This window comes from Leptonotus elevatus, chromosome 6 (genome assembly GCF_054856555.1).
Source record: "Leptonotus elevatus isolate MCC_2025b chromosome 6, RoL_Lele_1.0, whole genome shotgun sequence".
Taxonomy (NCBI): Eukaryota; Metazoa; Chordata; class Actinopteri; order Syngnathiformes; family Syngnathidae; genus Leptonotus; species Leptonotus elevatus.
Window position 1 is genome coordinate 17385501 of NC_141244.1, and position 17560 is coordinate 17403060.

General features: G+C 41.4%; 2 protein-coding genes across 3 annotated transcripts; one reads left to right on the top strand and one right to left on the bottom strand.

The window, feature by feature from the left end:
- Positions 1-462: 462 nt before the first annotated feature.
- On the top strand, positions 463-7825 carry osgin2 (oxidative stress induced growth inhibitor family member 2). The gene is made up of 6 exons (XM_086079144.1): positions 463-770; positions 2708-2800; positions 2892-3028; positions 3930-4121; positions 4185-4276; positions 4344-7825. Exons 2-6 carry the CDS (start codon positions 2734-2736, stop codon positions 5524-5526), a joined length of 1671 nt encoding a protein of 556 aa, XP_085935270.1. The 5' UTR covers positions 463-770; positions 2708-2733; the 3' UTR covers positions 5527-7825.
- Positions 7734-17464, bottom strand: nbn (nibrin). 2 transcript variants are annotated; one of them, XM_086079143.1, is made up of 17 exons: positions 17287-17464; positions 16899-17020; positions 16096-16223; positions 15495-15654; positions 15312-15415; positions 15117-15234; positions 13153-13343; positions 12982-13082; positions 12777-12903; positions 12523-12710; positions 11987-12167; positions 10366-10882; positions 10174-10263; positions 9628-9768; positions 9433-9546; positions 9315-9364; positions 7734-8017 (listed from the first exon to the last, which is right to left on the bottom strand). In XM_086079143.1, the coding sequence occupies exons 1-17, from the start codon at positions 17315-17317 to the stop codon at positions 7984-7986; spliced, it is 2397 nt and encodes a 798-aa protein (XP_085935269.1). In that variant the 5' UTR covers positions 17318-17464; the 3' UTR covers positions 7734-7983. The 2 variants fall into 2 exon arrangements, with proteins under 2 accessions (XP_085935269.1, XP_085935268.1); XM_086079142.1 differs by having other exon boundaries at positions 10174-10266.
- Positions 17465-17560: the final 96 nt, after the last annotated feature.

Below are 17560 nucleotides of genomic sequence, written 5' to 3' on the forward strand. Positions count from 1 at the left end.
TGACCAAAGCTTGTCGCAGCAGTCCGTGATACACCAGCCAATGGCTGCGCGGGTTGCGTTCGAGTCCCCACGTAAACGTCGTAATTATGGGAAAATAGCCAAACGCGTTTTTATATGTATGTACATTTTAAATTATATTATATTAGAGGATGCTGAGAAAAATATGTATTCAAAAATGAATCATCTTACATTAAAACTGTATTCAAGATTATAAACATAATCCAGCTGTCAGGACACGATGTCAACAATGGAATTAACCACGACAGCCAAAAGTAATTTAATTTAAATGAGATGATTGGGTAAATATATATATGGTGGATTGGTTTATTAAATACACCTTTTCATGTATATATCATAAATGTGCAACTCAGACGTGTTGTTTTGGCTTGTGACGTGTTGACGGGGGCGCGCCGGCTTTTTGCGTCATCTTCCACGTGGAGTGTGCAACTGTGCAAACAGCTATCAGCGTGCACGCGGATGCCCAGATAGAGGTGCGCGAATGCGCCTACACTTACCGGCGCAGAAGGAGATGCGCAATGTGACACCACGGGTTAAATTTTTATTTATTTATTATCTCACACGGACAAAATTTGCCACAGGGACGCCGAAGAAACACGTCCATTCTCCCGACATTCAGCTGGAAGTGCGTGCCTAGCGGCGTGTGCTTAGATCCTCCCACCAGCATCAGCGTATCTATAAGGCAGACACACGCCGCCGATGGTCGTGATCACAGGACACAGCGTGGAGGAAGAGACACCATCCTACGCGCGGTAAGGGACGCCGTCCTTGAATGGGACTTTTCATTTTCAACGTCTCTGCCTTAAGCGTTTGACTTCAATGAAGGAATGACAGTTTAGCACTTGACGCGCTGCTGGATGGAGCGAGACTGAAGTGCAAAGCAGGATGAAAGAAAAAAATAATAATTTGTCAACATGTGATACAACAGCGTTATGTGTATTTTAATATGTCGCATATGCAACGATGAGGCCTTTATAGTCAGGGGTAATTATCGGAATGCTATTATTTGTGCCTAAAAAACAACGCCTAAGTGTGGCGTTTTTTTTGGCCCAAGATATAGAAGGCAAGTGAACAAAATATGCACTTTTGAGGTAACCACATCAGTCATACAATGAAACAATAATTATTGCACATGATGTATTGGCTGCCAATATATTCCACACACATTGCAGTCTCTTGCTGACTGAGCTATATGTCAGTGGCACTGCTGTGGATATAAATTAGACAAGAGATGTGTCGATGTTTATTATTTGCGGTTTGCACAAATCAACACAAGGACAAAATATGGAAAACAAATGTAAACAGAGCCTGCAGTTCTTATGGTGATCGCTATTGCACAGTACTCTTAAAACATGACATGCAAAAATTGTGCCATGGCCACAAGCTGTGTACTTTTTGCAGCCAATGCATACATACTAACGCATATCCTGGTTATATTCATCTTAACCCTGGTTATAATAACCCTAATCTTTGTCATATGAACTCTAGTCCGAGTCATAACCCTAAACCGAAACTTGGTCCAGGGTTGGTGAATCAAGGTCCAGAAAGTAAAAACCCTGAAACAGCCTGGCTTTAGCCACAGGTGCTTCTACTCAACAGGTGGAGACGAGCTCGTTTACTTGGCAGTTTAGTAGAATTACTTGTGGCTAAACTACTTGTGCCAATCTGTGGCAGGGTTTTTACTTTCTGGACCTGGATTGGCAAACCTTGACGTGCTCATACTAACTCCAAGTTTGGTCAGTCAACTGTAAAACTAGACCAAGAGGGTACTTGTTCAACTCTAGCTCGGGTGACTGATCATGAGACAGCCTAGTCAAGTTAACCCCAATCCATTAAGGGGAAGTGGCAAAGGAATATAGTGAACTAGACCGAAGGGGCACTGTTCTACTCTTGCTAGCATGTTTATGAGAGCCAACCCTGTCATAACCATAAACATACTAATACTAACCTTGGAACCTGGGACTTCCTCAGGTTGAAGTTCCTGAGGGTTTTAGTAAGAAACTAGGCCAAAGGGACACTGTTCTACTCGAGTTGGAACGATGTTCAGGGGATGGTGTAGGGGGAGTAATGAGTGTGTTATGGCAGAAGTGTCTCTGAGCGGAAGGACCTATGATAGTCGGGTCTGTCAGGGTGCCAGGACCACATTCTTATACTACTGTTGTTGTTTTAAAGGTTGGTAAAGACATAAATAAAGCCAGTGAGATTAAAGCCTACTGGGGAGGAGTGATCAGGGGTGATTTGCCACCCGGTGGGCACACAATGGTACTACAAACATCCTTTACACACACAATAGTAATGTTTCATAACATGGCCCAGCCTATATCAATCTGATTAGAACAGGCTTTTGTTTTGGGAAGCGCCACTGGGGGTTAAAGAGATGGAAGCCTGGCTTCAGGCGGTGTTTGATAGGATGGGCCAGGGGGGTGTGGGCACTCTGGCAGGAAGGGAAACGGGTGGGCATTTGATCTGTGACAGGGTGCTTCCATATAAGGGAGGTTAGATCATGAGATGACGATGGCAATATTGCCGTGCAGAAACAATGACAGCCAGTTTAAACCTGTTCAAAATGACCAAGCCCTGACAAAAGGAAAAGAAAAAAACCCACCAAGCACAAACAAGGCTCTGCATTTAGTAGAACATCAGATGGGCAGTTAATGGAAATGTCTGGAACTTTTGTGCTCCTTCACAGTGCCAGCTCTGGCTCAGGCTCCAGCTATGCCTCTTCTCGAAGAGACCGCTCACCCACAAGAGCACCCACCAATTGTTCCCGTCATCATCATAGGTGGTACAGCTTTTGCCGACATCGTCATCCTTTGAGGAGTTAAGATTGTTCCATGCGCTAATTGTAAATCATCCCCTGTTTTTCTGTTCAGGCAATGGACCATCGGGGATTTGTCTATCATACCTGTTAAGCGGCAATAAGCCCTACCAAGACCCGACAACGGTTCACCCGAACCCAATCTTATACAGGAAACTGCAGGAGACCAAACACCTTGCCGTCACTGAACAGGTAAAAAAATGCAGATTAGAATGTCTGGAATGTCCTTCAGAAAAAATCTGGTTGGATTACGAGTTTGAATCTCAGTTCAAACCTTTCCTTGTGGAGATGGCATATTCTCGTGAGGTTTCTTGAGGTATTACAGTTTCTTCCCCAAGCCAAAACCACTCACAATTTGAGATACAAAGAGAGTTAAAAGCTTAGTGACTTGTGTTGTAGTTCTCAAGATCAGTCTTGGTTTTCAGACCACTTTAAGGTCTCGGAATCAAAGGCATTTTATAACTGTGTCTCGTCTTGGTCTCGGACAGTGAGGACTCAGGATTTTTGATCAAGACCGGTCAAGACCAGGCCAGTACTACTGTGATCAGTGAGAAACGCAGAATGCAGGTGCTGCACTGCCTGGGAAAAGAAAAAAAGATTCTGGTCATTTTGTTATGCTTTTCTTGTGATTTTATTTAATTTTATATAGACTTGGGCTTGTCTGGGTCTTGACCCCCTTTAAATCTTGGTCTTGTCTGTGTCTTGAGCTCCAAAAATCTCGGACTTGTTTTGTAGTACCATTTGTCTGGGTCTCAACCTCCAAAAGTCTTGGTCTTGTCTCGGTCTTGACACGTTCTATTCCTGACTCCTGACAATGTCTTGGTCTCAGTTGGTGTGGTCTTGCCTACAACACTATTTGAAAGAACAAATTCAACTCTAAAGTCAATCTACTACTGTATACTGTATTATTATACTCTAAATTGCCCATTGTGTGTGTGTCTGACTTAATAACTCCAGTGTAACCCCCCCCCACCCCCTTTTGCAGGGTCTAGGGATCTAGTAAAAGTATAGCAAAATGGAAATAATGCACAATGAATAAAATAATGTATACTCCTCCTCCATTCGATCAAACTCAGCTGCCTTTTGTCTGCAGGATCTAGAATATTTGAGTGAAGGTCTTGAAGGACGGTCGAGGAACCCTGTGGCTGTACTGTTTGACACACTACTGCACCCAAATGCCGACTTTGGCTACGAGTACCCTCCTGTGCTTCAGTGGAGGAGGGAGAAGCAGCAGCACGTCCCACATCTCGTCTTAGGGAGAGCAACACCTGGAGGAGCCTGGCATGTACGTTGTGTCATACTGGAAACTCCACTTTTGGTTATTTAATTCATTTTTTTTCCTACTCAGGCAATGGAAGGATCCATGCTGACAATAAGTCTTGGCATCTGGATGGAGCTTCCTGGAGTCAACTACAGGGACCTGATTGGCGGAAAACGAAGGTACCGAAAGAACATCATTGACATTGTTTTCTACCACCTTTGCCTAGTAACACTTCCTTCTTTTAAGGGATGTGACCAATGACAGGGCCACCCCTGAGGAGATATCATCCTATTACCGCAACTATGTGAAGCTAAAAGGCCTCCAAAAGAATTTTGTTGACAACACCTACGTGACATCAGTCCAAAGACTCACCCGGGGCCACAAGATGGACAATCTGGAAAACGGACACGCTCGTCTCGGGGACGAAAGAGCGGACGATTGTGGAGATGAGAGCTTTGAGAAAAACGGAGTCGAGAGTGTTAGCGATGGAGGACCGGGGTCTCTCTGGGAAGTAAGGGGATACCAACAAGTGCAGAACGACACTCACGTCCCCTTCTCTCTGTTTGCGGAGAACGTAGTTCTGGCCACTGGCGCATCCGATTCCCCAGTTCGATTAAGCGTGGAGGGAGAGGACCTACCCTTTGTGTTTCACAGCGTCTCTGAGCTGGGCCTGGCTATGAGTCTGCAAAAGCTGGATAGAAACTCAGATCCCATATTAATAGTCGGTGCCGGTTTAAGCGCGGCAGATGCAGTCCTGTGCGCTTGCAGCAGCAGCGTCAGAGTTCTCCATGTCTTTCGAAAGAGCGTTGATGACTCTGACCTCATCTTCAAGCAGTTGCCAAAGACTTTGTACCCAGAGTACCACAAGGTCTACAACATGATGTGCTCTCAGACCTACACAAACGTGGTTCCCGCATCTTCTTCAAGCAGGGCTCAGACGATGAGTATCGCGTCTTCAGTTTGTGCCAAGATGTGCCCCAAGCCACAGTTGGCAGCTGCGAACGTGGCCAGTAACACCAGCGTCGGCCTCTTTCCCGACTACACAAGTTTCCCGGGACACTGCGTGGTCTCCCTACAGTCTGATATGAAGTGCTTGCTCCAGGGAAACAATGCCCTGAAGGCATTTAAGATCTCTATGGCCCTGGTACTGATCGGAACCAACCCCAATTTGTTTTTCTTAAAAGACCAAGGCCAGTATCTGGGTCAAGATCCAACCAAGCCGATCTCTTGCAAGCAGAACCCCATTGACATCCACCCGTACACCTTTGAGTGCACCAAGGAGCCGGGGCTGTTCGCCATGGGCCCGCTGGTGGGAGACAACTTTGTTCGCTTTTTAAAGGGCGGCGCTTTAGGCATCGCCTCCTGCCTTCTGAAGAGACTCAAGAAAAAAGGGAAGCTCATCGGCAATGGGGGGAATAAGTTAATTTGAAACGAAGGAGAGGAGCAGATGTTTGGTGTAAAAGAAGAAAGACATCTTCATATTCATTACTGCTTGTTTCTTCACCTGAACGAAAGCATTTTTTAGAACCAAAGACGATGGCTGTACAACCGGTTCATTTCTAAACAAGACACCTTTTGAATTTCCAGGAATCTAAGCTACCGTGTGCCAACACTTTCAATATGTCCGTTCTTTTTGGAACCTCACAGCTTAGAGACTTTATATTAGTCCGTTGTTTTCCTTGCCATGTGTTTTAATCCATCTGGCAACATTTGCTGTCATATTAAGCTATTTGGAGAGGCAAAGCTCTCAAGAAGTAATCCCAATGTCTTCTTTGAAACTGTGAACTAACAAGAAACTAGAAATAGACGGATATGATTTTTCAGGGCTGATACAGATTATTTGTGGTCAAACATGCCGATAACAGACATTTAGAGAAAAATGTCCTGAAGGCATTTAAGATCTCAATGGCCCTGGTACTTGATTGGAACCATATCTTATCTTATATTTGAAGAGAATATTCATTTGAAATAAAAAGTATATTTTAAAATTTGAATAACGCAAACTAACACTTCGCTTCAATGCTTTTATGCATTTTTCATTTGCAACATGAACATAATATATTTAGACAATGCACATCTTTGCTTTGAAAATCTAACAAAGAGCAAGCAGCTCCCTGGCTCAACAGAGTCTCTTAAAAAGTTCAATGAAAACCTGAACAAGTAAATAGCTCACTGAAGTTCTACAAAATGTAACTGACTGAAATGTTAATTTTTCACTTAGCTTTAAGTGAAAAAAAAAAAAGTGCAGAGAGTTCACAGGCTTGCCTCTCTGAGAAAGTTAACTGAACATTTCATGAATAAGTCAATGATTCCCTGTGGTTAACCCAATTTTGATTAAGATGATCTCTTATAGTGTGCTTATCTAAAACAATAGTGGGGTTTTAAATCATTTTTGTGCTACGTCAAATTATGGTCAAAACATTAAAAAGCTTTATGAACAGAATATTACAAGAATAAAGTCATAATCTCATGAGAGTGAGATCATATTTTTCTGAAGAAAAAAAAAGGTTGTATTTCCAGAATAGCCGTGATTTCAACAAATTTATTCCTCATAAAATAAAGTCATTGTTTTCCAGTGTTGCCCACAAACATCAGCAATCACAACAGCATAACTTGGCACTGTATCCATTTTTTGGCTTTTAGTTGCTTATTGTTTTCATGTGTCAAAGCTTTTCAAACACAACCTGCAGGTAATTTTTTTTTTTTACAAATTTAACAACAAAGTGGCAAGTCCACATACATTTAGCATATGTTCAACGTATAGTAATCTCAGGGCACTTTTCATAAAGAACAGGAAGTCTGGCATCAATTGTCCATGTGCTACTCTTCCATTACTGCTCTCCGAGCTCGTGCAAGAGAGGCAATGAACACTGAACAGTGACTGTGATCCATTTTGAATTTAGGCCTTGAAACCCACAGTCGACATAAGCTTGACAGTTTTGCGTGCACACGACACAGCTAATGGTTACATTTATTATGACGGGTCACTTTGAGCTCCATTTAAATGTTAGCCATGTTTAGGGTTACACATTAAAAAGCTACAATAGTTACGTACTTCATCGTTGGTTAATGTTTATCCCAGCAGTCTTGATGTTCATGAATGAATTCCTGCAGCGTTGTTTTTGACATACTGTTTTAATGCGCCCATATACACAGTAGCCACAAAATTAGGTACAACTCATGAAATCAAATACAAGGGTGGTATCAAAAACTCGGGAAAAGGTTGTGCAGATGTACCTAAAATTGTGACTGCGGAGTGTAAATGTGTTTTTATGTAAAAGTTTTGGCAAGATGACTACTTACCTGATCAGTTTCATGTAAGTGCCTAACAGTTTGGTTGGCAGGAGAATGAGGAGCGTGTATGTAGCTCAGCTGACGCCATGTTGTTCCTCTTTACACTTAGCTAGTTGAAATTGAAATGCAGCACCTGCGCTGATTCAAGTCAAGTTGTGCACGCCGTCATTTTGCCTACAGTTCTTCAAGACAAAATAGAAATGACACAGGATCGACAAAATCCTTACATGCTTAATCGATCTTTGGTGGAGAACATTGACGACATTTGAACCCATCGCCTCTCATCTGCTTGACTGAGCTCAAGCAGGGAAATCATTTGGTCTTAACTGCACAAAAAGGAAAAGCTGTTCAACTTTTAATGCCGTCTTCTGCAATTACAGACTTTGAAATGTTTTGTATGGCATATTTTTTATTATTGAAAAATTAAAATAACAGAGAGAAAGAAAAGCTCGGGACGTGACTTGCGTATTTCTTTTACAATTCCTGCCGTCGGTGGCGTCATAAGAGGAAAACCAACATGCTAAACTATACAAACGTAGACTTTAATTATTCGAAACGATCTGACCGTGGTACATGGGCGGAACTTGTTTCTTCATCTTCTCTTGCTTAATTTGGTGGGGTTGTACCTAAAGACGCACAAACAAACACACATCAAACATTTGATGTCATCGCTTCCTCGGGATGGGCTTTTAACATTCCTCACGGCTCATCCTTCCATTTGCTCGCAGGCATTTTGAACAAACAAAAAACAGCCCCAATGAAGCGCCGTAAAAGACGCGGGCGAGTGTTTGAACAGCTGAAAGCAAACAGGCGTCCTATAAAGCACGTCTGGACACTTGCTGGTTTTCAAGCTACCGAAATGCACCGGGGCTTGTTTTCGTAGCGGCAGAGTCTGTTCCCCGGCTATGCATGACTGACTGAGTATGACTCAGTGATCAAACAGCTCAGCCTCACACGCACGCACGCACACAAAATCAATCTAAATCTCTTTTTCTGCTTCGTCAAAGAAAACACCCCAGCTTACATCACCCCCGTTACCTTGGAGACCGCTGTGACGAAAGAAGCTATAATTTGCCTTAATTATTTTGATTAAGATGAGTCCATGATTAGAAGCGAGGATGCGCAGGCAAACGAGATGGCTGTTAATTTAACATCGACAGGTAGAGCAGAAAGCACATGGGAATGAAGTGCAAGCACATTTAAGTAGTCACTTTGACGAGCTAACCACTCGGCCACTATGCTGTCCACTTTAAAAGGATTGCGCGTTAAAATTAGGGGTGTTAGGCGATTAAGTGTTTTTAATCGTAATTATTAATCGCATGACTTCAATAGTTAACTCATGATTAATTGCAAATTTTATATCTGTTCTAAATGTACAATTAAAGTTTTCATACTCTTAACATAAAAGTCGTGAAAAAATTTCGAACTAATAGAAATATGGCTGCATCTCTTAGTCATACAGTGACTTCATAACATTTAGTTAAAATTAATTTTTTTTACTGTACTGTAAAAAACGAGTGGGATATTGATTTGTGTTGGTCATTTTTCTGCCACTAGATGGCATAATTGCATCTGTAAGGCGTTGGTGACAGCTCAGTGCTATCTAATCTTTAACACTGAAGTAACTTGTGAAATTCCGTACATTTTTAAAAATATAAAATACAACTTGTCCCCAGTCTCCACAAATATATGCATTATTATTAAATGTATTACTGCTAAATTTGGATGTGGACGCGTCTGCTGCATTGTGACTGGAATTTCCCCAGCACAGGCTTTCCAAGTAAGGGGCGGTCATTAACCGTGCATAAATTTTTTTTGGTGGCATTTAAAGGAACTTAAAATTAACCCACCCTTTATAGTGTTTTCTAAAAATAATAATAATAATAATTGGCACCACTAGCTATAATCCATCAGTTTACTCACCTAAAGAGGTCATCTCCTTCACTTTCCTCCAGTCTGCTCTGTCGCTCATCCTGAAATAAACGCACATCAGGAGCAGAAGACTCAAAGGAATGAGGAACTGAGCGCAAGGGAATCGAACCTCCTCCGCATCTTTCAGCCATTCGTCCAGTTCGGTGTTCTTGCCGCGGTTGTGGGCCAGCAGGTCGGATCCTCCGATGATGTGTGGCGAGCTGTTCGTCCCGGTTACTCGCGTCTGTAAAATACATTTTGACATTCATAAGTAGTGCTTTAATGACGACAAAATTCTGTTTGGCAATTGTAAATGCTTTCTGACCTTGCGGAAACGTTTGAAGTTCTTCACAAAGTCGTTGGTGTGCACCTGCTGTGGTTTCGTTTTGCGGAGCATGCTCACCCTGAGGGATCTGAACTCTATTAAAATCAGCTGTTTAGGGAGGTCTTCGTCCAGTTTGGTTATCTGCAATATAAACACCTTGGATTAGATGCAAGATGAGCTTCTGTGTGTTGACTGATCTGAATCTTTGGACAAACAGGAAATAAGACACACGTGGGAGCTTACAGCCTTATCACACATTAGAAAGACATTTTACAGATCTTTGAGGACAATAAATGTTGAAATTTCAGTCGACGTGATAAAAACGAGGTTGTTCGTAGCAACAATGGAAGCTCTAAAGAGGAAAAATTACTCTACAGTAAAATATTCTTCCAAATATAAAAAAATGATGATGACCCTTTTGAGAGGTACAAAACTGCTGTGCCCGTTTCTTGTGTCACACCTTGTAACTGAAAGTCTATATTTAAATATAAATAATAAATATAATTTTACATAAAATAACTTGTAAGTCTATCCTGCAAAACTTACTTGGGTTTCCTGTTTGACGTCGACAGGTTTCTCAAAATGAACCTCAGTCGCTTCTTTGGGCTGAACAACATCTCCATTGAATTGGCCCAACTTCTAAGAGAATAAAGGAGCATTCACTGAATAGTACATGGAAGTAGATATTGCCCTGAAAAGAAGACAAAAGAACATTCTGACTGGAGATCTCATCCTCACCTCTGTGGAGGACTCTCTGTTAGCGTCAACATGCTCTGCCGATGGCTGACGCTTCGTGGCCGTGGTGGGAACAACTTCCGGCTCAGTTTGGTGGCGCTGTTGTGGAGGCGGCTCTTGTGCCGGTTCCATTGGTGACCTTCGGCTGCCGGCGTCACCGTCTTCACGGGCTACTCGTTGCTTCTTCCTCAAAGTCTCGACATTTTTTGATGTACGTTCAGAACGATTGTTTCGTGCTTGTGGGGATTCGCTGACTGAAAACGACTCGTCCATGCAGTCCATTTCCTCAGACATTATAGATTCCAGTTCAACCAGATCCATTTCTTCATCCAGCTCCTTCCTCTTTCGGCTCGTGTGGGATGAACCCGCCGCGGGGCGGACAAACTGATTATTTCCAGATTCCACAGGTGTGGCTTCTTCTAATGCCAGAGATGAGCATGCGGCCTGACCGGTGACGTCAGATTCAAGTACGGGGCGCTTTGGTTCTGACATGACGGTGGAGAATTCCTCATCTAAAGGCCTTGAAGAAAATGACAAGTGTAAGGATAAGTTAGTTCTTTCAGATTTGTACCAATAACAAAAAGTCATTTAAATAGAGTAACCTTAAAGCACAGGTGTCAAGAGTCCGGTCCTCGAGGGCCTGAGTCCTGCATGTTTTTGAGGTTTCTCTACTCCAACACACCTGATTCAAGGAGCAGGATCATTATCAGGCTCCTGCAGAGCTTGCTCATGAGCTTAAATATGAATTAGCTGTGTTGAAGGTGGGAAACCTCAAAAACATGCAGGACTCTGGCCCTCGAGGACCGGACTTTGACACCACTGCCTTAAAGGAATACTTGACTCATTGAGCCATTTCCAGCAGTAAAAAGTTGGTGTTTTTTGTCCAGATTAAATTTGATAACTACATATTTTTTGTATACAATTAATACCTTTAAAAACAAAATTTTCCACTGGCTGTCGACTGAAGATGACATCACCTGTGCTGAGGATGTAGGTAACGAGTACGACCAATCATGGCTCACCTGTTTTCTGGGTTGGGTGAGCAAACTGGTCGTTACTTTCTTCCTCATCACAGGTGATATCATAATTGTCATCTTCAGTCGACAGCAAGTGGAAACATTTGTTTTTAAAGTTAAAAAATAATGAAGTTATTAAATTAATTCTGGACAAAATATCAACTTTTTTACCGCTGAAAATGCTGAAAAGAGTAAAGTATCCCTTTCAAGTCAAATGCCTTAAAAAATTTGGGGTTCAACCAATTAAAAAAAAATACATGCATCTCAATGAAGACTAAGGATGTTCAAGACCAAGCACCGATACCACTCATACTTTAGTATTTTCCTTAAAATTGAATAAAATTAATGGCAATTTTCTTTTCTTCTAGTTTGTAATTACAACAATACCTAAAAAAAACACGATAGCATTCTCAGATGAATAGTTTTACTTGAATACAAAATGGTAAACGTTCAAATGTTACATAAGAGCATTGCCTGGTGGCTCAATTTTATTGCTAAAACCACAATATATTCCAAGGGAATCTTGTGGATTTTCCTCATGAATTCCGAAACACAGGTTATGAAAAGCTAATCAAGAGTAGCGTAAACAGAAAACCACACAAAGTTACCTCTTCTTGTTGACTGGTTTGAAAAAGCTGGTCATCGTTGCCTGTTTCTGTGGAGAAGCTTGCGGCGAGACGCGTTGTTTCTGGGGAGATTTCTGAGGAAATTTCTTTGGTTCGAATGTCTTCTTGCCACCACCGAACTTCATCAAAGGGGGCTGGAAAGTTCTGTTGTTATTGTTCTGGCCTGCAAGTGCAAGAACATTTGTTGTTTTTAGTTACAGTGGCGTTAAGCATTTAGGAATTCCTATTAGGTCATCATTTTCGATCTCTTGTGTAGTTTTTTTTTTTTAATTAGCATTTTTTTGGGGTATTATTTCCCTTTGTGATGTCATTTCTGTTTTTCCTTTGTTATCCGATGTTTGTCCCTTCTTCATCGCAGCTGGGTCAAGGAAGTGCCTATTGTGTCGCAATTTGCAAAATCAGTAAAAGCAGCATGAACTTAAATAAATGTAATTAAAATAATCAACATCATCATTCATTTACTTCACTTAGAAACGGCTTGACGTTGGACATTATGATCATCAACACACTGCATTTACCTGTCACTTTGGATGCGGGTTTCTTCCCCTGGGACGACGACGAGCGAGGCGACTCAGCCACGATGCACTGAATGTTCATCTTCTGGGTTGCGGCTTTTGGCCCATTAAGATGAGCGGTATCATGATTCAGCTTTTTCTCCGGCGTCTCTCCCACCGCAGACGTCCCGCTGACCTCGCACCGCTCTGGGCTGATAAATGAGGAACTGGAATAAATCAAGAGGGCAGTTTGAGCGGACGATTGTGCGTGCTTGTACGTTTGTGACGTTTCTGTGTTGACTGCGTATGCTGTGATGTTCTGCGACGCTGCAGGTAAAACGGTCTCATCCACTGCTTCGTATTGGGAGAGAGATGCGCTCGGAATTCTTGACGTCGTCTTTGTCGCTTAAGCATAAATAAACATAAAACAAAACCGTAAGACAGAAAACGCATTCTCTTGATATGCAACAAATGTTCTTCCACCTGCGTCTGTTGTTAAACTGGAAGGGTTGCAGTACATGTCACATGAGTTGTAGATGGCAGCCAATCCGATTTCAGACTCCGTGATGACTCGAAGGCCTTTTCTGTCTCACAGAAAGCGATAAAAAGCTCTTAAATTTACACCAACGACAGTCAAGTTCTTTTTTTCAAAACCTGTGAATGATGTTCTTCACGGAATTGTGCCACCCAGTGGGCGAAGCTTGAAGGGGAGGTTGGGAGTTGCCAGCAGTGATATCCACCACACAGGTCCGCGAGGACTCCAGAAGGTCACGAGGGAGGGAGCCCTCCTCCAGGAGTTGGCTCGTGCCGCCTCCGAAAATCACTGGTGCACTCAAACGCTTAAACTGCCAGCAACAAAGATGTCAGTCAGTTACACAGCCACACAGTTATACATTACAACCCTTGAGGGCTAGGCAAGTAATGAATTTTAATAATTACCATAACGTTCATTTTTCAGAATGTTTTTTTTTTCCCGGCTTCCGTAGTTCTAATCGCGCTTCCACTGGCATGCATTGCTTACTACACAAAATGGCTGCCAAATCCTTCTAGAATATATATATTTTTTAATTGTAAAAATTAGCTAGTGACTTTAATTCCAACTAAGAAACTGACAACATGAATAGAATCATTTTCCCCACTGTTTCCCATATGACAAGAAAGGAGACCAATGGAAGGCAATTATGGTGTTAAATATTGATTGACATTAATACTAGGGCAGAGGTGGGCACACTCAGTCTTCGAGGGCCAGAGTCCTGCAGGTTTTGGATGTTTCCCTTCTCCAACACAGCTGATATATGATCAGCTCATCGGCAAGCTCTGCATAAGCTTGGTAACGATTGGAATCAGCTGCGTCCTTGAGGACCGAGTTTGCTCACCACTGTACTAGGGGATTGTGGTTTTTAACACAAATTAACACCACGTTATACATGGTTCAATTTCATTCCAACGTTTAAAATGTTAATTTATAAAGGACCATGTTTGCATAAGTACATGTTTTGATAAAAGGGACATTATTCCAAGAAGATAATTATTTTCACATTATCTGCAAAGAACCATATTGCTATAACTTTATTCAAGTTAATTCTGGCTAAAACCCTCATCAAAAAAAATGAAGCACATAGCAAAATTGACATTTTACATGTTATTTGCCAATTGCTTTTTCTATAAGCACAGGGTAAAATATGCATATGGCATAACGTAAAAAACTATTTCCAAACATCAGACCAAGTTGGTTGAGAACGGATCCATGACTTGTTGCCTTTAAGAACACTGCCCAGGGAAGTAAGTTTCCAGAGATATTTCCCAGAGGACCTGAGGACTGATGCTGCCTAGCAGCTGACACTTAGCAGATAAACATCAAGGTCATAAGATTATGTAGCAGGGGAACAAGCAACATGGTCTATAAATAGTTGTCTTCATCAAACAGGCACTTGGTTGGCAGGTAAATGAGCTCTGCTTCTGCTATTCTGTTCCATTGTTGCATTTCACAAAATGGAACCCACTGCTTTTAAACCATAAACACAGCAAGTATACAATATTAGTCACGCACTGGAGCAAACGGCATCTTATGGGGTTTGCACAACGTATATAAAAAAAAGTCTACACACCCTTGTTCAAATGCCAGGTTTTGCGAAAGAAAAAATGGAGAACAAGATAACTCATTTCAAAAACATTTTCCACCATTAATGTGACTAAATTTTTAACCTTTTTGAGCGGGAAGTAAAAATAAACACCTGAGATAATGTGGTTGCAAAAGTGTGTACACCCTCATAACTGGAACGGGGCTGTTCAGAATTAACCAATCCCATTCAAACTCCTGTTAAATCGGAGTCAGCACACACATACTACTATTTAAAGTGCCTCTGATTAACCCAAAATAAATATCAGATGTTCTAGTAGGCTTTTGTTGACATGTCCTCCTTTCTAGCAGAAGCCTGACTGCAATTTCAAACTGTCCCCAATTCCTTCCACCTTGTCCAAGGCTCCAGTTCCAACTCAAAAAAACCCTACAGCTTTATACTGCCACCGCTAGAATTTTCTTTGGAGATGAACACTGTTGGGTTAATGCCAAACATACTTTTCAAATTACAGGCAAAACATGATCCCTGCAAACAAACCTGCTTGCTCGTGAGGAAAATGAAGGTTGTTCCTGCAAAAAGTCGCTTGCGCTTGAGATCTGGCTCCAGGTTCACTTTTTCATTTTTCAAGCTAGGCTCATCAATGTCAGGGATGAATCTTTAAAACAACACCAAGCCACCCATGAGACCATGTTTGTAGTTAATTGAACACAGGAGACTGTTGCGGCACTTCACCTTTCCGCCTTAGGAGGGAGTAGCTTCTGCTGAGCTGCTTTGCTGAGCTCTGAGAAGAACTCCGGCTTCACAATAAGACGGCAGCACAGCAGAGCAGAAATCGTCTATTGGGGGTAATTCATACAGAACATGCACATGGTTAATGAAAAACACCTCACACACAAGGTTAAGCATTGTCCTGACCTTGATGGTGATTTTAACAGAAGGCATGACCAGGTGGGTGCAGTCCTGTGTCCACGAACTGACCAGCTTTCCTCCAAACTGCTGCAGAGCCTCAGAGAGTGCAACTTTGCCATCGTTGTCCAAACAAGAAGAACACACCACTGGCTTCTGATGATCCACACTGGGCAAGAAAAAGTGATAATGGTCAAATGTAGTGGTGGGCGATAACGTCTTCAAATAAAAAATATTTTAAAAAACAGATTTTCCCCCTCTCCCAATAATCAAAATTCCTTACATAAAAAGAAAATGATTGAAAATTCAAAAGAAGCTTATGTTTTTGTTCTATTTCCCCTTTTGTGATAAGCTTTATTTGCTACCAAACAAGTTTTTTCCCCAACAATAACTTGCATCAACTTACATTAGCAATTTAAAATAAATAAATACAATACTAATCGATGTGAAAATAAATGTTTCCATTTGCGAAAAGTCCCTTTTTAAAAAGCATGGATTAATACAATCCCTGAATAACTAATGTTTTAAATTACAGAAACAAATAAAATGATCTTACAAACTGCATAATGTCTGTTGTTGGCAAAATATGCGCTGTGTGTTGTTTCAGTACCTGAATTTGGATTGAAAAACCCCAAACGTAACGCTGTCTCCTGACTTCAGGCTGACTGGAGCGTTCTGTGCCAAGGGCTGTCCGTTGACAACGGTGCCGTACTTGGAGGTGTCCCTCAGGGTCAGTGTCTTGGATAAAAGTATATGACAGATCACTACCATGAAATTAACATCTAAATAAAGTGTATCATCTATTTTATATAAGTAAGTCAAATTTTCAGGTATATTTTATATAAGAAAAGTCTCAATGCATAGTAAAAGCGTATATCCTGAAATAATGGTCTCATGTCAATTTACTCAGAAATGTAAATACCCAGCGTGAAATCTGAAAACTTAAACTTATTAAAACACATTATAAATGTACCTGGTATGGGACATAAATAATGGAAGCATATAATGTATTAAAAATACGGTTTGTATTCTAGTGCCTGTGTTGTACTGTATATGTGTCTTAAGGGAGGCGGGGTAGCATGTGACATAGACAAGTTTGCTTATGGGTGTCCGGACCAGAAATGTGGATGACAGCAGCTCCTATGTGGTGTGTTCATTGTATTTAAATGTTTTACTGTTCTCATGGCATTCAATAAACTGCTGAAAAGTGAATTGGAGATTGTGGTGATAATGAAACTCGATATAGCAAGGAAACAATTTACTCTGTTATATGAACAGCAACAGGTTAATAATTGGTCCTTCTGCCATATAGTGCAAGAGTATTTGATTGTTCTTTCTGTCACTATATGTTGCTGGCATCTAACCAAGATATATTTGTAATAAATAATTACGTTAAGTCATCATCTTTCCCACCTGATCAGTAAGAATGAAGTGAGCATGAGCTCTGCTGATCGACTGGTCACTGGGCAGCAGGATGTCACAGTTCTTGCGACCCACCACATATTCTTTGGCGGAGATGAGATAGTGGGTCTCACCTGTTCATCAAAAGAGGTCATTTAATGACTGTTGAAAATGTTCATTCAAATTCTATTACTTTACAGAAATGGCTTACGATGACCAAATTACTTACTCTCTTAAACTGTTGCAAAACAAGTTTAACATTAGTTTTTAAGTTTACACGGCAAAGACATAAAACTAGTACTTTGGCTTCATGATGACGATCTGAAATGTATTGACTGACAGACGGCGCAATTACTAAAATTCATTCCGTAAACATGTCAGCAACAACAGAAACTATTACCTCCTGCCTCCACTGGATTAAGAATCCACATTTTTATTTTAGACGCTCTTGCTCTGTCTGATAAATATGAATGACACTAGATAAAATTTACAGAAAAACCAACAAGTCTTCGCCACTTAGCAGCCATGAATGATATGCATTGCATTGCGCGCGCAACCGCGTGACGTCAAAAGCATGCGTCTCTATCTTCTTCTTCTACTGCTGTGATTCCTGTAGTTGGCGTCTATCTATCTGAAGCGTTTTGCGTAATAGCGCCTTCTTTGGCAAAAACAGC